The sequence below is a fragment of the Terrapene carolina genome, unplaced genomic scaffold, assembly GCF_002925995.2.
Source record: "Terrapene carolina triunguis isolate 2854851 unplaced genomic scaffold, T_m_triunguis-2.0 Scaffold67, whole genome shotgun sequence".
NCBI classification, from domain to species: Eukaryota; Metazoa; Chordata; order Testudines; family Emydidae; genus Terrapene; species Terrapene triunguis.
Genome location: NW_020664418.1, coordinates 37,676,844 through 37,698,848, shown reverse-complemented (window position 1 = coordinate 37,698,848; position 22,005 = coordinate 37,676,844). Strand labels below are relative to the sequence as shown.

Sequence of the window (22,005 nt, the reverse complement as noted above, 5' to 3'; positions counted from 1 at the left end):
ATAGTCTGGTTGTCTCCAGCTCTATTTTCTTTTCTCCAGTGAGCCTTTGGTTATTTCAATAAGCTGATATATATCCAGAGCTTCACCTGAAAGACAGTTGTAAGCTAAGTTACTTCCACTTGGGCACTTTCTGAAAGCCCACAACATAAAAGTGATAGAAAAACACACACCCCAAACACCATATTTTCCACTGTTTTGTTGCTTTAAAGGCCCTAACGCTCCCTCTGTGAATAAAAGATCACTGTAAAGATAGGAACAGAGAAGCCAACTATGGTGGTACAGTGAAAAAATGGAGCAGTTTATTATTAATATTCCTGTGGTTGGACTCTAGTGGTCTCTTGTTTCTGCTGACTTTAGCTGTAATGCACTTGGCTGCTTTGGTCCATGTTCCTGGAGAGAAGTTAACTGAGGTTCCTACCACTAGGACTTGTTCACTTGTTGCGCCTTTCCTAAAATGCACTTTGGCTTAAGCTTTACCAATAAAGGTTGTTTAAAGGGGTATTGCGTGGCTTATTCAAAAACCATGCATTGAACTATTCACATTTCCAACTGCCTACTCATCTGTGCTTCTAGAGTTAGGCAGTTGGTTCTTTACTTGAAAGAACAATCTCACATTTCAGGAGGTATTTAAATAGCTGCGACTTAAGTTATTTATTTGCATCAATTACAAGATGTTTGTCAAGTGATGAGTAATTATCACTTTATCCTGAATTGGTGGGTACTAGTATGACTTCAGCTTGGATTGTCTGCAGCTTTCTAAACAAGGCTGTGCTGTGCTAAGAACAGTCAATGGGAGCAAGAAGAAAGTAGTGTAAGACTGAGGATGTGTTTACACTGGAGCTGGAGGTGTAATTTCCAGGTCAAGTGTACATACCCCCACACTAGCTCACAAGCTAGAGCACTAAAAATAGAAGTGAGGGTGCAGGTGGCAGGATGGCTAGTCACACTGAGTACAAGTCCCATCTGAGACCCCAGGTATGTACTTGATTGGCTAGCCTCTTATGGTGCTGTGGCTACAGTTCTATTTTTAGCATGTAAGCTTGATGAGAGATAGCGTTGGTATGTCTACTCAGCCTAGAATCTATACCTCCAGCTCCAATGTGGACATACATGTAAGGGTGACAAAGGGACAGCAAGTTAAAGGAATGTGCACTATGTTACTGCAAACCCATCACCCAGCAGGGAGGTGGCAGTCCTCTAGGACTTGCCCCAGAATTTACACCTAGAACAGGCTTTAGCTGGGAGTTCCACATAGTGCCATTGGATTGGAAATGCAGGCTGGCCTTGATGCTGAGACAGGAACTTTCTAACAGATGGTACAAGCAAATATGTGGTCATTTTCAGGGTGCATGGTCTTTGTACAGAGCTAGGCAACTGCCTTATGGGAATTTGTTTTTTTATAGTGAGTAGTTTGTACCTATGAGGTGACTGTGACAGAGCAATGCTCAATCATAGAGCTCCTAGCTGAACACAGCTCTGTGACAGAGCATTTAAGAGCAAGTGCCACTTCTTACAGATGGAGATTAGCTGTTCATGCTTCAATAAGCTATAATCTGCTTCTCACTCCTAGCTTGTGTGAGATGATACTTACCTGGTGGAATGCCATATCTCCTCTCCAGCCCACTTGGATTTGATGGAGTTAGACAATCCATGGTCACTTCCTTCCTTAAACACAGGTCAATATCCACAGCACTGAAAAAAGCCACTGACTGAGGCAGATCCTGTAGGCCTAGTTTATAGGCAAACATGCACCTGAAAGAGTAAGAGCCACTGCATGTAAATACTTAATCCTTAGGAGAGTCTTTCCCTTCTCATGGTAGGCAGCTGATTCTAGCTCTGTGGTAAGAGCTACCCTCAGACCTGCAAATGGGCCAATTAGTGCTTTGTCACAGCTCTTCACTAGAGCCACCACTACTTTGAGATCATGGAAAAGATCTTTACACAGACAAGGGGCAGGACCCTTTATCCTCTGAGATTGCCCTGGCAGGTGGGAGACTCATCGAGGCAGGCTTATTCTACTAGCACCCACCACAAGGCAATTGCTGGGTATTACAGCTTGTTTGCCAAGAGCTTTCCTTCAGTGCTGACACTCACTTTCTGTAGAGCTGGTTCTATCGGACTTTAAAAGGCAGCAAGGACCCTGATTTCACAGTTAGCAACACGCTTGGTCCCCTCTAACAGAAGGGGGAGAACTGCTTTAATCAAGCCTAGTCCTGCCTGCAGTAATAATAGCTTCAAAGAACATTAGTCAGTTGTTAAAGATTATTTTGCATCCTATTTGCACAGCACTTTGAAGATGTAAAGTGCTTTATAACTACACAGTAGCATGAGGGTTTGGTATTGCTGAAGAGGAGGTGGGAGGAAGAGAGTCAAGATATGTTCAGTTTCCCTTCTAAGAAAGGAAGAACCCAGACACTTAACTCCAGTTAATCCTCCCCTCAGTGTGTGTGTGTGTCTGTCAGATTTTCCCAACGTGAAGCCCACAGGTACCAAGGCATTAGCACCACCTGGGCACAGAGATGCTCTGTTTACTGGCATACTTAACTAGATGCAAGAGCAAGCAGCTCTGCTTTGGCCTACTTCACTGTAACAGTGCTGGGATGTGCAGATAAGGGGACTCGTGTAAAATTATTACCTCACAACTAATTTTTAATCTACAGATTACAAACCATGTGGGTTTGACTCACTAGAGCTGCCTCACTGCTCTGACCACAATGCAGCCGCACAATGGAAGGACCCAGGGGCCAGGAAGGAGTCACGTCTGCTCTGGTGGTACAGGGCTTTAACGTGCACACATGCTAGGAGCAGTATAGGAGCATTTCCTGGCACAGGAGCATGGCACGTACTGACAACCATTCCTGCCCCTGCTAGGAGAACCATGAAGCTTAACTGCTCTGCATTCGGTTATATAAAGGAAGATTCTTGACACACACACACACACAAGCCTTCAAGATTTGGAATTTTAAAAGCAATTAGGTTCTAGTTCAATTCCCACCCAGTGGCTGTTGGGCCTGTGTGAAATTAGGTGGGGTGGGGTGGGGAGGGGAGACAGGTATTCACATCAAAAACCCAGTACCCCAATTTGCCTGTTAGAGTGGTTAAGGACTGACTGCTACAGAGCCTGATAGCCCTCTCACTCTATAGATCCCTGTTTAGATCAGGAGTGAGGCTCACAGGAAGAGGGAAGTTTGATCTGTAATTGCCTGTGTTAGCCTGGGTGGTGAATGAAAAGGAACTCAGTCTCTTGTGCTGCTAACTTAACTCTTTTGGCCAACTCCACATTCACTAAGGACAAAACATAACTTAAGTGATGGACTGTTTCTTAACTTTCCTACCATACCAACACTTTCAGCCTATTCAGTCTCATCAGGAAGCACATGCCCTGCAGTTTTGCCCCTATGAAGCAGCATGGTTGGAATGTGGCTGGGTTTTTTAGAACCTTTACCGTGTTAGGAGGTTGGTGATCTGCAGGGCTAACGCTGCCCGATAGCGATCTTCATCCTGGACCAGGTAGTGCACCTCATCATGAATGCTGATGCAAAAGCGCCCATCAATGTTGAATTCTTCAAAGAGCCATTTCATGGACACCAGCATTAGGTGCAAGTAATCTACAGCTGAGCTCTGCACCACCCAATTCACTCTGCTGGTTACAAACTGGAGGAAACACAAACCAGAAGCTAGAAGGGTTCCAGAACTGATTCCTATAGCAGGCACATTCCCTGGGGAAGTTTGTTCCCGTAGGGTCACACTCCACCATGGAACAGTTGGTGGTAACAAGCCTCAAAGGGTTGTGTCGTTGGGGCAGTGTTTGAGGATACAAAATCCCATTCAAAAACAAAACAAAACAAAAAGCCGCAAACACCCACTGGAGAGAACAATTACAGAAGGGCATCGTGATAGGATACAACTTCTTTTGTTATTTCCTAGACGCTAACCAACCCTCACTGTACAATTGCCCTTTTATAGGATCATGTTCCCAGCATGCGTTTCAGGGGGGTTGACCCTTTAAATCGAGCAGAAGCAAGCAGCCTCACCCCTGAAGGAGCCATTTACAACTAGTTACTGCAGCTGTCTATGTGCTGGTGAGTATGCTGAACTCCTGTTATGTTATCTCTTATCCCTGAGGATATGGCACAGGCCTCAATGGTGTCAGTGGGTTCAGCAGGCACTACTCCCGCCTCTAATCACAAGGCCATGGGCTTTAATTGTTTCACCAGGACTGGGGCTCATCCCCAGTACTGACACTGCAGAGCAGTACTAGGTGCATGTTGCACTTCTGAAGATGCCATCCTTCACATGAGACTTAAACCTACCCCCGTTACGGGCTGTTCTGGGGGGAAATGAAAATGCCTGTGGCAGTTTCTAGAAAGCAATGGGGCTAATCCCCTTGTCTTGACCAGATTCCTTCCCACAGGGAAGTGGCTGCAATGTTGCAGACTATGAACGGGGCGGGGGAGAGCTCAGTGGTTTGAGCATTGGCCTGCTAAACCCAGGGTTGTGAGTTCAATCCTTAAGGGGGCCATTTAGGGAACTGGGGTAAAAATCTGTCTGGGGATTGGTCCTGCTTTGAGCAGGGGGTTGGACTAGATGACCTCCTGAGGTCCCTTCCAACCCTGACATTCTATGAACTGCTGCTGTTGCATTTGACTACAGAGGCCCAATTTTGCCCACACACCTGTGTGACTTCCTTGATGTCAATGGTGCAAGTGAGTGCAAGTTAGACCCCATTGTCTACTCCATAGCTGCAGAGACACCGGGGGTATGAAAGAAAAGGCACTGTAAGAATCTAGCTTTGCTTCAGTCTGTAACTCAGCTTCTGACAATTGATTCTAGAGCAGTTGCTGAGTACAGAGGGGGTTTATCCTCAAAGTTAAATGTTGTCCTTGCTGTAGCACAACCTTCAAGCAAAGCTGCTGTGCATCACTGTCTGTCATAGGGCAGCATTACTGAGAACTACAGCTGCACCAAAACTTATATGGGTGGAGCACCAATAAACCTGTGGTTCCACAGGATGGTCCAAACTGTTCCCAATCCAGGGCAGTATTGGCAGCCAGCCAGCAGTCCCATGGCCACTCATACTTTGCACAAAATAGAGCAGGATGCAGTCACTTAACTACTACAAAGTTGGCCTCTTCAGACTACAGTTCTCAGCATGGCAACATGGAGTGTTACCAGCTGGGTGTGCCAAGGCCATCTCATTCAAACCGACAAACACCAAAAGCAAGAGTTCTGCAGGGCCAAGTCCGAGCTGTGTGTCAGGCTAGGGTTTGCGCTTACCTCGCCCTTGACAGCAGCTGGCTCCAGGGCTCTGCTGATGCAGCAGCCCAGCACTGGGGTTCTTGGTGAGGCAGACATAGCAATGCTTTCCAGCTTGTTGAACATTTCTGACTCAGTCCCTCCAGCCCACACACGCTGGCATACCACATCCCACTTTCCTCTGTGCGACCTGCAGCGTGGGGAATAGAAGCGTCACTACATCTTCCCCCAGGAACCTGCCACAAAACAGTCTCGGCAGAGGCACTGGGGTCAGAGCTTTCATGAGCTTCACTATCGATAATAAGGGGCTCAGCTGCACTAGTTTTTCACTTCTGCAGACTTAGGTTTATGGCACATCAGCAGACTGGCAGGAAGCGAAGCCCCCAACTAAAGGAGCAGGGGATTCTGCGTCAGCAGAGCTACATGGAGGTTCAGAGCTGGAAAAGCAGGGATGCTGCAGGTCAGGACTGAGATGCATTGCAGAGTTGTGGGGACAGATGAGAGGAGGAAAGCCCGGGATTGCAATAGCAGGGAATGTTTCAGATTAGGCTTAAAGTGCATTGGCAGAGGCTGGTGGGGAAATCTGAACAAAACCTGACTATTTCATGGCTGTCTCTCTCCTTGCACAAAAGCTAAAATTGCCCTTGGCCTCCAATTTCATTTAAGAGAGCTGTTGACTTGCCTCTTTCACCAGCATCCTCTTTCTGTCTATACCAGCTCTTCTTTCCCCTTGTTCCTGGCACAGGGCGCATTGGAGGGCTGGCACATCCCATTTCCCACCCCAACTCCCTTGTCACACAAACAGAGGCTCTTCTCAAGCTTTGCTCCCTCACCTCTTCGTGGTTTCTCTCCGTATCCTTCGCACGTCCTGCAAAGACACAGAACCATCCTCTGTCCTCTCCACCAGTAAGCCCAGCTCTCTCACTAGCCACTCCCCTTCCTCAGAAAGGTGATACCTAGAAAAGAGGAACCAGGAGGGATAAATGGCATCTTAAGACTTAGATCTCCTGGAGTTTCAGGAACAAGAGTCATGGTTATGGAAAGGAGAAAGCCTGCTCAGAGGCTTCAAATTAATTAACTCTTGATTGGCAAGAAGCATGAGCTCCAGATTCAGGACACTTAGACCAGGACAGTCAGAGAGCCCAGCAGCCGGCAATGTGCTCTACCTTCACCTCATTAGGAGGGATTGGTCTATGTCAGAGACAGACACAGCTTCCTCTCAGGCAGCTCCATAGGGGCAGCCAACCTACCAAAGGACCCTTCTGGTCCAAATCCCAGGAAGAATGACCCAGCTGGAGACAAACTGAGCTAACAGTGCAGCAAGTTTCTGGCCAACTCCTTCAACAGTGGACACAACAATGCCACAGGCAGATCATGTTCCCCACAGATTTCTACGTCAAAGCTCTGCCAAGTTAAACCACAAGGCAGAACTCACCGCCGGATCCCCTTGGTGACGGCATACATCTGCCGAGCCTTCTCAGCTGCCTGCTGCTGCGTCAGCCGGTGGTTAAACTGCATCAGCAGGCGCTCTGCGAAGGGCTGGCCTGCCCCATAGATGCGCCCATAGTTGAAGACTTTGGCATGCTCCCGGCTGATCCCCACCGTAGAGGCCGTCTTGCTGTGCAGGTCTGTGGCGTTGCTCTTCTTTCCCTGCAGAGTCATCCAGCCAAATGCAGTACAGCCTGGGGGGCAGGAGAGAGGAGGTTAATGCAGACTGGAAATGGGTCTGAGTCAGACCTCACAGCATCCCCACAGCAATGCTACATCCTGGCCCAGCACCCTAACTGCAGTCCATGTCACATGATTGCAGGACAGTGCTGCTCCAGCTGAACCTCTCACCATGCATGCCAGCAAAATGAGCCTCCCCGAGGACAGCAGCTATCCAGAGCTCCTGGGAATCCACATCTGCTCCAACCAGGTGGTAGCCCGGAGGGACCTGGACCATGGCTTTAAGCTCGCTGCCTACCCGGTCAGCCTGTGAACACAGATTGATGCCACTTTGAGCATGTACTCCTACACCTCCCTCCCCTACACCATTACCAGGCTAAACAACTTTTCTCTAGTGACTGTCTGGCCTCTGCATCCTGCTTTCCTGGAAGATCACAACATGTGGTGTTAACAGCACACAGCTCTTCCAGTGCAGAAATGCCAGCCAGAGACACTCCTGACAAGGGGAATACAGGCAAGGAGACCAACTATTGCCTTGCTCCACTCTTACCCCCCTTCCTTTGCGAGGGCCTCTGCATCCCAGATGGAGCCTAGAAGGTCTCCACTGATTCTAACTCCCTTTTCATTGAGGTCTTGCTCTCAGCCCTTGATCGTCTGGATCTCGTCAGCCCTAGGTTACTAGGCCAACTCATGTCAGCGAGGGAAGAGGGCAAAGGATTATAGAACCAGCCTCTGAGATCTACAAAGTTCACACCCAACCCAAGACATACCCCCGCTCCCTCAAATCTGATTTCTAATCCAGGACAGTTGTCATTCACTTGAGATCCCACACTAATGTGCTCCACAAATAATCCCTCTCCAGAGCACTAAAAGATAGTTCTGTACCCGGGCATTGCTGGCAGTCAGCCAGGTGGGTTCCACAGCCCGACGAGTGATGGTCCCTGCTGTTATCACCTGTGGCAGGATGGCTCCATAATTACTCTCCTCATCATAGTCTGGATGTCTGGAATAGAAGCGGAGTGTCACTGTCTGCCCACTGGAGAACAGTAGGGATGAAGAAGGCCTGGCTCTGGCTTTTCCCACACTGAGAACTCAGTAACTGAAAGGGACTTCCCAGTGGCTGTAGCCAAGAAAGATTCATCACATGGGACTGAGTTTCTAAAGTCCTTTTATAATCCCAGCTTGGGGTCTGATTGCTGAGCTAGTTCCACAGTCGACACAGGCCAGAGAGTTGAGACTGATGGGAGGATGTAAGGGAACTAGGAAAGAGACTATTCCCCCTGTACTGCCCCAATTCTGACCCCCTTAAGGATTCAGGTTCCCGTAGTCTCAGAGAAAGAAAGGTCCAATAGTCAAAGGTCAGATTTAACTGAACAGGGGCCACTGACCTGTATGGCATTTCCTCACATACCTAGTTACTGATCGAGGCAACTCCCCTTTCTTCAGCCACACCACCACCTGGGCGCTGTCGAAACAAGAACACATGAGGCCAGGGCCCCAGTGAGACAGACTGGGAAGAGAAAGGCCATGAACAGCAGCAGCTGAGGCAGGTAAAGGGAAGATCACCCTGGATCTTCGATTCTATTTGGGGAACCCCCAAGTTTGCATCCCCTTTTCTCAGGTTCTTTCCTTCAGCTGCCCAAGGCCAACACACTAGAGCTGAGCATGCTGTCTCTACTGTGCTTCTAGCCCCGGCCATGCCAGCATGTGCCGAGGGCAAGGAAGTTTTAATGATCAATTAAGTAGGTTTTTGGCACTTATGACTGCCAAAAGATTAGTTTGTGGGAGATGTTTGTCCTCTTGCTTGGGTTGAAGCAGCACATTCTGGCACAGCACACACACCTACAGCCCAGTTCATACCCGTTCCCTCACTATGGAGAAGTAAAAAGGTGCCACCAATGGGCAGAGTGATCAGGAGCCACTCAGACATTTGCCATTTTCCCACCTTTAACTGAATGCTACATGGAAATAATGCTTTAAACTGAGGGATGAAAATTTCAGCTTAATCCAGACCATGGGGCAAAATCATTCATTCACAGGATGGGACATTGAGGCTGTCATAAGAGATGGGGCTTCATCCCTCAGACCTGCTTTCCTCCCTCAGATCCTGCATCTCCAGTACCGCAGTTCAGATTAGCCCCCTGTACTGTGGTAAGCAAGCTGCCAGGAAACAGACAGTGATATTTAACATGGGAGGAGCTCCCTGTCCAAAAAACAGCAGTGGTCAAGCGGCATGTTACAATTTAGAAGTTACTGTACTCTGCTAAGAGGAGTTAGTAGCAAATCTACCAGACCCCCAATGTGTGCATTTATCTGCCTGACTCCTGGAAGTGCTAACAGTGGGGGCACATGTACTCTCAGACTATTACAGATCTACAGAAAGCTCCTTCTGCAGCACTAATGTCTAATCCCCCCACCCCTGTCCCTAGGAATCCTAGTGGAGAGATTGTCCATATTAGATCTAGCTGGGCCTTGACATTCCCCCGACCCTTACCCATAGGAGAGCCTGTTGAATTGCCACGGCATTCCTTGGGAGTTGAAGAAACTTGCCCCTCCAGCCCCAGGTCCACAGTGCTAGGATGCTTGACCCAGTCTGCTTGCTCATTGTTTGAACTCCCTTCCTGCACTTACCCATGATTAGAGTTTCATTTTGGCTCTTTGCCTAATCCCTTTTTTTCTTAAGTGTGCAAAGTTTGTGCCCCGGATCAGCCTCTTTGGAGGCCTTCAGTGCTCCTTCCCTTATCAGCTCTAATGCTCCTCAGTGCCTTAGCACACAGAGGTGCAGTACACCACAGTTCCTGTGCAAGTCCCGTTATCAGTCACTCAGCAGCAGATCTCCCACGGGTGGGGACTTTGCAGTTTAATTGGGGGAGGAGAGGAATTAGTGTCTGACTATCTCACCTAATTCGCTTGTGAGCGTTCCTCCAGAACGAGATCATTTTGTTAATTTCAAGGGCCCTTGTCCCATCAGTGCCCCCAATGCCAGCCCGCAGGGTGCCATCCTCCATCTTGGGCAAGAAATCCCTGGCAAAAGGGCTTCCAACGTTGTTGTCATTCCCATCCTTTAACAGCAAAGGAAAGGAGGTTGGCTTGGCTCAGTACATTGGGCGGTTATTATTATGAAATAGAAATGAAGCCCTGGTCACTTCCCTGCTCCATTCCATATCTTTACAAGCACGCCCTTAACACCAGCCCTATCGCGAGCTGCTGACCAGGGCAGGTGGCTATATCAAAGAAGTGGGGTCTGAAGAAGGAGCGCAAGTGCCTTCAGCAGACAGGAACTGGGAGGCTAATCACAACCCTGAGTGGGAGGAGGCAGAGGAGGGAGTGGGAGGAGGGGAGATGAGAGCAGAGAGGATGAAGAAGATGGACTGTGCAAAGCCTTGAAGGAGAAAGTGAGGAGCTGGGACTTGGTCCAGTTAGGCCAGTAAAGGGCTTTAGGGGGATGGGTAAGGGGACAGTCCCACAGTTAAAATACTTGGCGCCCATGTGCATTTCAGTGGGGGACTGTTCAGCACACCCCAGGATTTAGCATGAGGACAGTAAGAGCTTAGTTGGGTCAGTGCAGGAGGAATGGTCTCCAGATGTGTCACTCACTCCCCCTTTGGAGCCAGCCCTGGGTCTCAAACACCATGCCCTGCACTCCAGGGAGGGCTCAGCAGCAAACAAGAAACAGCCTATGGACTCCACACTCACCTTATGAGGCAGCCTGAAGAACCAGCAGCCAGGGATGTTGATATCATTGTAAGGGCCATTGCCATGGTGATATGTAGGCTGGCTCTCGGCACACTCCAGCTCCAGGTAAGCAGTCTCTCCCTGAAACCATCCAGCATGAGACACTTGCTAAACTTAGAGTCAGAAGAAGGAAAAGCCTCAGGGGTGGGGGAAGCACCTAGTTAATGAAGTGCCACCTCAACTACACAAGCACCTGACTCCTCACACACTATAATGGAGACATCCATTGGGCTCCTGAGAGCAGCATCCTAAAGGGTCCCTGCTATGGAAGGAGCTGCTCCTCGTCAGCCATGCAGGATCCTGGGCCCTCTTGTTGTGCTTGGAGCAGCACCTGTGCAATGAATCCCAGTTAGCTGACACACTCGCAGTAGGACGTTCCATTTACCTGTCTGGGCCCTTTAGCTGTTCTGCCTGTTTCAGCTTCCACATCAGTATCCATCTCCAACCGGCTCAGCTCCTCCACCTGGGAACAAAGGGGACAGAAGGATCAGAGAGCTTCTTAGTATGTGCTTTGGCTTCCCAGTTAGATCAGGGGCTGCCTGGATAGCTCTTCCAGGAACCTCTCATAGTGTGAGGCTGCTGTTCTCCAGCACGTTGTTGGGCTCACAGCTCTCCAGCTTCCTCATTTTTAAAGTGAGTTGTGTGTTGGTGAAAGGTGTCTGCTTGATATCTAAGAAGACTTTAGGCATCTGTTTATCCTTGAAACAGGTACAGACTAGGAAGCCGCAGGGCAATAATGTGCAGTAATGACCTGGAGAGACAACCCTGGGGCAAATCGGGAATTCAGGCTCCATAGCTATTAGTCTCTGGCCTCTCTGCCAAGACTCTCAGCAAAGAGGCCAGTTCTTTTCACACAAGCTGCTGAAGAGCCATCAGAGGACAATAACTCAGTCACTTATGACTGCGCTGGATTTGAATCAGCAGCATAGACGAAAGAGGCTCTGTACCCCATTCCCATCCAAGCTGGTCAGTCCCCTTTCTTACATCACTTTAAGTGGATATAAGCACAACAGTGTTTAACCAGCAAGAAAGTAGCTGTGCAGAACAGGATGGGAGCTTAGTGAATGTCTGTGAGAAGAGGGCCGCTGGGCTCCAAAATGGGGTTCTCTGTTCTGGGCTACAAGAAATTCTCTTGCTTCTCACTACTTCAGACCCTCCCTTCTTTCCCTCAACCCTCTCTGAAATGACGTCTCAGTTGCTCCAAGTCACAGGCTGCTAAGATTTGGCATTAACAAATCTCTGAGTAGGGTGGCCACCTGGCCAGACTTTTAGTAGCTCAAACCAGAGGGACTATGGGAGTGAAGAGGTCAGATGTCATTTCAGTGGAGTTGACCTGAACTCAGTATTTTTTAATGTTCTTTTCATATATTGGGGGGGGGGAATCAAGATTCCTTTCAGGGAAATGACCATGGAAAGCAACACCTATGTGAATCAGTCAAGGCTAATGGAGACAGCCAGCCACAGGAAAAATGATCAAGGAACCCAAGTGGATAGTTGGTTTGTTTGAAGGTGCCAGTTCGTTTGCAGGGCAGGAGCCAAAGGCAGTCGGGCCCTCTCTTCTCACTCAAGCAGGTGGACTTTCTGTCCATTATGCTTTTCCAGGGGGAACAGGTGCCTCGGACAAGTTTTCTGAGCCTCTACTCCAGTGTTTCCCAAACTTGGGACGCCGCCTGTGTAGGGAAAGCCCCGGCGGGCCGGGCAGGTTTGTTTACCTGCCGCGTCCGCAGGTCCGGCCGATCGCGGCTCCCACTGGCCGCAGTTCGCTGCTCCAGGCCAATGGGAGCTGCTGGAAGTGGCGCGGGCCAAGGGACGTACTGGCCGCCGCTTCCAACAGCCCCCATTGGCCTGGCCACTTCCAGCAGCTCCCATTGGCCTGGAGCAGCGAACCGCAGCCAGTGGGAACTGCGATTGGCCAGACCTGCGGACGCAGCAGGTAAACAAACCGGCCCGGCCCGCCAGGGGCTTTCCCTACACAAGCGGCGTCCCAAGTTTGGGAAACACTGCTCTACTCCCTTCATCCCTCAGTTCCAGCAAACCCAGCTTTACCTTTTGCCAGATAGTGCTGTTGTCTGTTAACATGAGCTCCTCTTCAAGGCAGTTGTTCAGTGAGCCAGGCTGCTCCTTCCCTCTCTCCTTACAATGCTCCTTGTACAGGTGCTCAATAACCCTAGAGGGAGAAGGCAAAGGAGAGATGAGTGGTACTCAGGAACCTGTGTCTTTGGGAGTGGAGACAGGTTTCATATCGAGCATCTGAAGTGGAATTTATCACCACAAGCAGCACCCTCGGACAGAGAGTTACCAGGCTCCACAAGGACATCTGTTCAGATAAGAAGATGAAAATAAGGGCAACATATTCCCCAGCATCTTTCAGAAGGAGAGGCCAAAATTCCCAGCCAAACACTGTTAGCCAGAGAGGTTTTTTCTCTGATCGGAAGGGAGAAAAGCACAGGCTTCTGTTCAGGGAGGAATAGATGCATCTTTAATGCCCTCAGGTTACTGCCTTATTTGATTGCCAAGCAGTTTGAGACTTTGGAGCTCTGGATTAATTTGCTGACCTTCTTCCCAGAACCGCCCTCCCCAAAACTGTTCAGCAAATAACCACTAAAGATCAGAAGGCTTAGCAACATGGGACTCTCTTCCAGCTTAGTGAATACAGTAACTTTACTGCTGACATCTCCTTAGATAGCCCATCCCATCTCTCTCACTCTCCTACCTGTATGGACAGGATGGCTCTTCTGTCTCTGAGATATCCTTTGGCAAATTGTCCTTCCTCCCGGGCACCAAGTAGCCCCAGCCATGCTTCTCAGAGTAATGCACTGGGAAACCATCCCAGGTTAGTCTCATTAGCTTTGGTGTCACTCTCATCTGAAGGCTGATGAGACTGGGACCTGGCACCCAATCTGGATCACTCAGGCGTGGGCAGAGTTTACGGTACCACCTAGAGACCCAAGACAGTAACAATTAGGGTGGGGAGAAAGGCTTCAAGAGCAGTTCAAAGCTTCCTCCCCATCTACTGCCTTTCATTTTGGTTAACAAGGCAATATGAGAAATTCCCTTCACTATTCATGTTTCGAGGTGGTCCATCCTATTTCATCTCTTTTAGCCTAGGACAGGGTTTCCCCAACTATAAGGACAGCACATCTGTCGGGCCCACTTAGTTGATCTAATATCCAGTGAATGATCAATGGGACCATCAGCAAATGCGAGATCATCTGAATAGAACTCACCCATCAAAAAGAAACATTAAGTGGCTGCCTCCAAGCACACGCTTTCCAAGTGCTGCATTTCTTAGGGACAAGGGAATGATTTTGCCATCTCCTCTTATAAAAAGCTATCTGTCTGGAGAAGCTTGAATATTTTTTCTGTCTCTTTGGGACAAAGGATTGCAGTGGAGTATGAGAAATCTTGGGAGTATGGGGATTTCTCTTCCTCTTCTGGGAAGAGCACATGCTCCAGCTCAGGAACCCATTCTCAAGAACTGCCAGCCCTGAGAGGCAGTTCCACATTTGCTTTGGGCATAGAACAATGTATATGTTGAGTATACCTTCAACCCCAGATAGCAGGGCAGTGGGGTAGCTGTGGTGCTTCCAACATGCGGGAGGGTCCATCTTCTCTAGAAGTGGGAGGCAATTTAATTTCCACATTGGCTCAGCACAGACCACTTTGAGCAGAATACTTAAATGTGCCCAATTCTTAGTGGTGGCTTCCAGAGATGATGATCTGTCTACTGAGAGCTGAACTGGGACCCACTAATCTCACAACAGCCAGAGTGTAACCCCAGCCTCTGAAGCAAAAGGTACATACTTCATCCACTCAGTTTCCAGGCTCTCCACTTCACCTATCCTTCTACCACCTGTTGGCTATTTAATGCCCATCAGCAAAGGCATTTAGAAAGGGACTAAACAGCTGGAATACCCTGGCCCCATGGGCAGGAAGAGGAGCTCAGATAACACTTCCATAGATTAGTAATAGCAACTGGAAATGTTTCCATCTACAAACCAAAGTCACCATTAAGTGGTGAGTTATGCAAACCCCTTTTGAATGACTCACCCTGGGTGGCCTGGCAGGTGCTGGGTTCTCTTTGGTAGCAAACTGATAGTCTCCTTCAGACGCTCCAGGAAGACCCAGCTCTCAGGGACTCTCAGCTCTTCCTCTTCACTGGGGGGACCAGGATCTGATTTTGTAATAAACATAACCTCAGCAAGGGATGTCCTCTCTGCACCCACTTGGGAATGCAGCATGATGAGAAACAGTGCCCTTTCCGACATGCGCTGCTCTTACACGTGATTCCATGTTTGCTCAGTTGTTTCTGTTCCTCCTTTTCTAGAAAGTTACACTGACTATGCCTCTACCTGACAGCTGCCCTTTCCCACTGGTTCAGATTTCCCACCACTTAGACTCTGTGCTGCATGTCTTTCCTGCAAATTCACTAGAACTTAGATAGTTGGTATTAAACCTGTTTTCCACCCTCACCTCCCCACCACGCACACCCACCAAGAGCACTACCTTCCTGCCACTCTAGGGCAGACGGGTTTGCCACCACTTTGGCTGGCTCGCTGTTTATATCTTCATTTTTCTTCCTTACTGTTTTCTTCTTCTGCTTAAATTCCTGTAGGTCCCACTCCAGGTCCCATAGCCAGGGATCATCCTTATACCTGCATGGCAGAACAACATTACACGTAGTTTGTTTCGGCTTTGCATTTCTACATTCTGCCTGATCTAGACACTGCCGACGTCCTGAATTCTGACACCTGGTTCCAGTTTACTTTACCAGGGACAAGGAGGAGGGACACACACAGACCTAATTTTTGACTATTTTCCCTGTCAAGCATTAACCTGAGGGTTATGAACAGAATAAAAGCAGTGGACCGCAGCAATGCCAGATTCCCGCATACTACCCTTTGCCAACATGCCTCGCCCAGAATTGAACAGTCAAATTCAGTCTCCATTGAATCTTCAGCCTCTACAGAGGCTGCTAACCAGCTGGTGCCAAATCTAAAGATAGTTTCTGAGCTGTGAACATTTGTCTGCTAGGGATTGGATTGAGGGTCAGCCCTTATGAATATGGGGACAGATTTGGTGATCTAAAGATGAATGGCTTCAGCTCTCATCAACAATCTTCTTAGCCATCTAGCCACACTATTGTCATATCAGTGCTAAGTAAATTCCTTTGCTGTTTTTAAATGAAAAATGCTTTCTCTTCCTGCACTAAGTGCCAGGATCTAAGCCCCTTCCTCCTTTGCATTTCCCCCTGCCATGATGCTCATGACCCAGCTGGTACCTCTCCTCATAAAGCAGCTGACAGGCATCGTTGGCCAGGTTCATCAGGGATTTCTTCATCTCTTTCTGCAGCTCCTCATAGGTGCCCTGAGTCTCATCCAAGTACCTCTCCCAGTTCTGATTGACAGGCAGGTAAGAAACACCCATCTCCAGCATCCCTGCAAAGGTCACAGGATGGGGGCATCTACAGCACAAATACATATGGTATTAAGCACAACCCAGAAGGCATTTGGCCTGTAAGCACTAGGCTATTCTACAAATAAAGATACAAAATCTGTGACTTCAGCTCCATTTCCACTTAGGAGTTCCCAACCTCACGCTACTGCCCAGAACTGTCTATGGCTTTTGCCCTCCTGCACCGGCAATTACCGAAGGCCCTAATATGAATCTGTATGTAGGGCAGGCAGAAGAAAGTCCATTTCACCAAGATCCCTCAGTCCCACCCATGAGAGCTTCATTACAGGATCCCTCTCATTAAGAGCTGCCCACCTTATCTGAGTGTGAAATTATGATGCTTATTCCTTCTAGCCAGGAGAGAGGGATCAGGGTCCCCATGCAATGAGGCTCTGTGCAGCCCCAGAGTTCTGGCACCAGTCTGCTCAGATGCTGATTGCCAACCTGGAAATGAGTTTATCCCCCATCTCCATGAGGATCAAACTCAGGTCCTCAGCATGGCTGGATAAGACTGCAGCAACTGCACCAAATTCCCTGTATCTGTAGCCAGATTTTCGAGGCTTTGTGCAACAGTTAATTTTTGTGTCGGCTAAGGTCAAACTCCTTCTCACCTCTTCATGAAGAGTGGCAGCTGCTTCTGGAACACTTCATGAGTGGCTTGGACATCAAGGGCACAATACTTCATCAGTTCCTTTGGGGCAGAAACAGGCAAAAAGTAGGAAGATTAGACTGTATGTATAGAGCATAGTGCAATGAACTGGCCGAGCCAAGGGGCCCAATAACCTAGTGTCATTGTGACTGTCAGCCAGTTATACTAAAGACCTCCACAACACAGTTTTCTACCCCATCCTCACAAACTTCCCCTCAGGTCTCTCCCTGGGAAAGAAATCTCAGACGTCTGGGTCAGAGGCATGCAAATCTTAGTCAACCAATGGCCACATCGGCAAAGTGCTGGGAGACTGAGACTTGCACCAACTTTGCAAGAAAAGGGACCCAATTGTAACTGCCCTGATCATTAGTATGGAGATGCTGCCCGTGGAGACTACTAACAGTAGCACAAAGTGCTCCATCTTTCATTGCCCGTAGCTGGGGATGCTTTGTATGTCCCCAAAAGCCACTACAAGGAAATGGAAAACATGCTGCTAGAAAATGTTATTCCTGCCGAGAGTTCTTTTTGTTTTTATAATTAAAGAAATTCCCCTGGCCTGGCTCCTCCTCCCCTGGCCTCTCCCAGAAGCTGCTCACCCTTACCTGGAAGTTGTGTCTGATGTCACTCATGCTCCCCTTGACAAACAGCTCACGGGCCTCTTTCTCCAGCGGCTCACCCCCAACGTACAGGTCATGCACATCTGCAAGGTTGTTAATGCTGCTGATGTTCACCCAGTCCCACGAGCCAATCTGCAAAGAGACAAGCCAGCAGACCAGCTCAGGGCAGGAAAAGAACTGGCAGCTGACAGACACGCAGAGGCAGTTTGTTGTACTATTTTTAAACTAATAGACCTAAAGTACAGTTATGATAAGAAAACAGACTATATAAAAATTATTATTTGTATTACTATAGCGTCTAGGAATCCCAGTCATGTACCAGGATCGCACTGTGCTAGGCATCATGCAAACTCAGAACAAAAGATAGTCTCTGTATAATCTAAGGGTTTTGTAGGCATCATGGCAAAGGAGAGTTTTGGAAGGGGATTTGAAGGAGAATAATGAGGTAGCTTTGCAGATGTTTACAGGTAGCTCCTTCCAAGCAATAAGGGGCAGCATGGGAGAAGCCACAAAGGTGCTTGTTTGAAAATTTAGCAAGTGGGCACTGGAGGCAGACATTGGAGGCAGGAGTTGAGATCTCGATAACGAATGAGAGGAGATAGGTAGGGTAGGGATAAGTCGTGAAGGGCCTTGAAAGTGAAATGTTTGATGCAATAGAGCCAATGGAGGGATGATATGGTCACAGTGACAGGCGAGGACAATAATCTTTGCAGCAGTATTCTGAACAGATATGAGTGGGGCAAGACTGTTTTTGCCAAGGTAAAATGGCCCTCTCTTATTCCACAGACTTGCTCCTCCTGTGTTTGCAAGTCAGAGCCACTGGCTCTATTGTCACCCAGAGTTGAATCCCTTAGGCTTTAGCCCCAGGAGGTTGGGCTCAGGCTTCAGCTACTCCTGTTAGACCTGTAGCTCCTTTGAAGCTACAGGAGTACAAGATGGCTCCACTGTGCCTTATGCACTAGGTCACCAGCAGAGGTCTGACTGCAGTCCCTTTATTACATGTGATGACAGAAGAGATCGAAAGAGCCTAGCTCAGTTTTCAGACCCCAGCTGGAGTGTACAGAGATGGCCAGTAACAGCACAATATGAAACATTCATTACAGACTCTTCTCCTTCAAACAATGCAATGGAGCAGTCTATTAAACCATTCCTTTGGGGAGGCCAGAGCTAGGTCCCCTGTGGAGGGGAAGGAGCGGGGAGGCTTTTAAATGCTAAGGAAACAAAGTGAAGGAAAACAAGCAGTTGGGATCTCTAGCACTAGTTAGCAATGCACAAATTTCCTCAGTGATTCTCCTACTCACCGCAGGCCCTTCAGTTTTACTGCGTGTTTTCTTTATGTGCTGCTTGACCTGCTGCAGTCCTTTCCTCTTGCCATGCTTAGCAGCCATCCAGAGGCTGCGCTGAAATCCCGTCAGCCCTGAGATGGCCATGTGCATGCTCATGGTGTCCAGGAAACGCATTCGGGAGCCCTGAAATGCACAGCAGGTTAGGGGTTCTCAAACTTCATTGCACTGTGACCCACTTCTGACAACAAAAATTACTACACAACCCGGGGGGGGGGGGGGGGGGGAGCCCACCCCCCCCCCCCCCCCGGGGGGGGGGGGGCAAAACCAAACCCCAAGGGCTGCGGCCCCGGGGGGGGGGGGGGGGGGAAGCGTAACCTGAGCCCCGCCACCCAGGGTTGAAGCCTTTGGGCTTCAGCTTCGGCCCCAGACGGTGAGGCTCAGGCTTCGGCCCTGGGTGCTGGGGCTTGGACTTTGGCCTCAGGCAATGGGGCTCAGGCTTTGGCTTCAGCTTGGCTGACCCACAGTTTGAGAACCGCTGGGTTAGAGAACAGGCAGTCAAGGAGCCACTGCCTTTTTCACAATTCACGCACTCAGGCTTCTCAAGAATGGAGCTAGGGGGCTGGTGGGGAGGCAGTCTGGTGTCTGAGCTGCTAGTGTTCTGTGCACACAGGCAATCAACTGAGACTTGACTTTAACACTCAACATCTTGCTCTTCTTAGTGCTGAACTGACAGAATCGGACACCCAGATTGGACAGCTTGCCCTGAAATCAGTCACACAGATCCAAGCCCTTATACAACTCTGGAAGCAATGGGAGTGCTTGTTTCTTCTGTGTTCTAAAGGCTCCTGGGGTTAGAAATGAAAGAATCCAGGCCTGTGCTATGGCAGTAAACCAAGATGCTACCAAAATGTCTTGCTTCGTTCCACTACTTACAAGCTATTTTTGTCGCATATCTTGGACTACTGAAGTCCATGTCATCTGCCAGCTCTGGCCTTCATGACTTTCCTGATGCTAAACACAATGTCTCTATGCTTTGGATCACAGGGAAAGGAAACTGAAAAGCACCAAGAGGCAGACTGCTGCCTCTATAGCACTTTATAGTTGAGAATCTCAAAGCAATTCACAACCCTTAATGGAACAAAGCTCACAATCCCTCCCATGAGGTGTGGAAGTGATGTTATTCCTATCTTACAGTTAACTAAGGCACAAGACCTGACCTTCAAAATTAGGTGAGTGCAATTATACTTACAAAAACCATGTCTAATTTGTGCATATTTACAACTGCAGACGCAGGTCAGGTGAGCGTACATACAAGTGGCTCGTTAAATGTGTAACTAGCAGTAACTGCCCTAGCAAATTAACTTTGTAAAATAAATTATACATTTAACTAATGTATTGTTTACACTAAATTTTGAAAATCAGGTCCTAAGTGGCTTTTCTCAAAGCCATGGGCAGAGCCAAGGAGAAAGCAGGTGGATGAAATGGACATAAAATGAGGAAAGTACTTACTTGGATCAAGTACTGCTCTTTAATGTGTGCTCGATCAAAGGCGACATTGTGACCCACCACCAATCTCTCTGTCCAGTCCTGTTTGGTGAGACAGCTTGAGTTCAGAGCCGTTTCTAGTGGAATAAAGTCAGCCAGAGTCAGTTGGCTGGACCAGGTATAGCGTTCTTCTAGCAGCCGCTTACTGCACCAGGAGTACCTGGAAAGGAAGCATGTTATCTTTTGGATTACTTAAAATTATGAAGACTGATTCCCCTCTGCTAGTCTTAGTAGAAGGACTAAGGAGGGATGAGCCAGGAGGCCAAATTCTTCTCTCCCTCCCCCCAGAATTTGACTTTTCAAGCAGGGCTGAGCTACACTGGCAGGAAGCAGCGTAGGGAAGTTTGCACTGCTGCTGCCCAAGTTTTACCTGTTCATGCGCAGAGGCTGTGAAACCAGCGCTGAATTCACTAACTAAATCAAACTGGAATTTCACAAGTAGGCTTTAGAATTGGCCCATGTCCAATAGCTACAGCTCCATGGGACCATTTACTCGCTATCAAACCAAGCATTTAGCACAACGGAGAAGCTCAGCTCTGCTGCTCCTCCATCCATCGCCACTGTGGTAACAGTTAGTGTTGTAGCTTTTCTTGCATATTACAGTTATCACATCTTACCAGGCACTTGGAGAAACAGCCACTGCCAGTGTTGGGCAATGGCCTTCTGCCATGCACACTTCAACATCAAACACCAAGGCTCGTTCTTCAGGGAAGTCTACAGCCTTCCTCTCACCATTGGGTCCGTACTGTGTCCAACCAACTTCCCAAGCCCACTGTGAGGGCATGGGGGGCACCTCGCAGTGGAGCAGCTGATTAGCAGCCTCCAAGTAAGGAAGGCTCTGCTTCTGCGCCAGAATCCGGAAGTGCTCATCAAGATTGTTCCCGTACATGCGGGGCAGCTGCAGCTCCACATCAGGGAGCGTGGATGTCTCTTTGCCCCACAGGTCATGCTTCTGCAGATGTTCCACACTCCTCTGGATGTCAGCATCTGAGTACTGCACTTGAGCACCCCGGAAAATCTGCTCGTGAAGAATCTTGGACAGCATCTGGATGTTTAGTGGGTTCATGCGCCGTTGGCTGGTGCCAGAATCTTGCAGGACCTCCTCTTGCACTGGGCGACTGGCTGAAGAATCTGAGGCACATCTCCCATGCCTGGCTCTCGGTGATGGAAACAGACGTGCTATCGACTTCCTCCAGAGTAAATGTGTCATCTTCAGCCAACTTTAGTAACATGGAGAACGGGCCAGAGTCAGCCCTTTTTGGTGGGACAGGTCTGCAAAGAGAAGCGCAACAGAAGGACTGAAATTTAGCATAATTCATTGGGGCTTCCCTCCCCCCCTCAAAGAACCTGAGCACTTGCAACCACCACTAGCATCACTGGAGCAGAACCAGCTTGGGGCAGTTTAAGAAAAAACCCTTCAGTGTAGACAAGGCTATAGCGTTGTGATACTGCAAATACTTAGCTTATCCCAGGGGTCGGCAACGTTCGGCATGCGGCTCGCCAGGGTAAGCACATCCCTCGGCCCGCGCCGCTTCCCGCCGCCCCCATTGGCCCGGGACGGTGAACCGCAGCCAGTGGGGGCCGCGATCGGCTGAACCTGCCGCATCAGCAGGTAAATAAAACTGGCTCGGCCCGCCAGGGTGCTTACCCTGACGAGCCACGTGCCAAACGTTGCCGACCCCTGGCTTATCCCATTCCAGTAGCTCACTCCACCCTCCCATGGGTCAATGAAACCCCATATGTCCCAACACTCAACTCCTCCCCTTTGGCTTTTCCCTACCATCCAGGGGAGTGT

General features: G+C 49.0%; 1 protein-coding gene across 2 annotated transcripts; it reads right to left on the bottom strand.

The window, feature by feature from the left end:
* POLG (DNA polymerase gamma, catalytic subunit) lies at positions 1-21,464 on the bottom strand. Of its 2 annotated transcripts, none has more exons than XM_026648337.2 (22): positions 20,828-21,464; positions 20,175-20,370; positions 18,681-18,848; positions 17,365-17,511; positions 16,725-16,804; positions 15,941-16,123; positions 15,166-15,314; positions 14,710-14,833; positions 13,373-13,597; positions 12,706-12,826; positions 11,045-11,122; positions 10,621-10,767; positions 9,826-9,986; positions 8,336-8,389; positions 7,810-7,927; positions 7,096-7,231; positions 6,692-6,938; positions 6,090-6,212; positions 5,278-5,446; positions 3,446-3,654; positions 1,592-1,752; positions 1-86 (listed from the first exon to the last, which is right to left on the bottom strand). In XM_026648337.2, exons 1-22 carry the CDS (start codon positions 21,418-21,420, stop codon positions 22-24), a joined length of 3,654 nt encoding a protein of 1,217 aa, XP_026504122.1. In that variant the 5' UTR covers positions 21,421-21,464; the 3' UTR covers positions 1-21. The 2 variants fall into 2 exon arrangements, with proteins under 2 accessions (XP_026504122.1, XP_026504123.1); XM_026648338.2 differs by having other exon boundaries at positions 10,621-10,740.
* Positions 21,465-22,005: the final 541 nt, after the last annotated feature.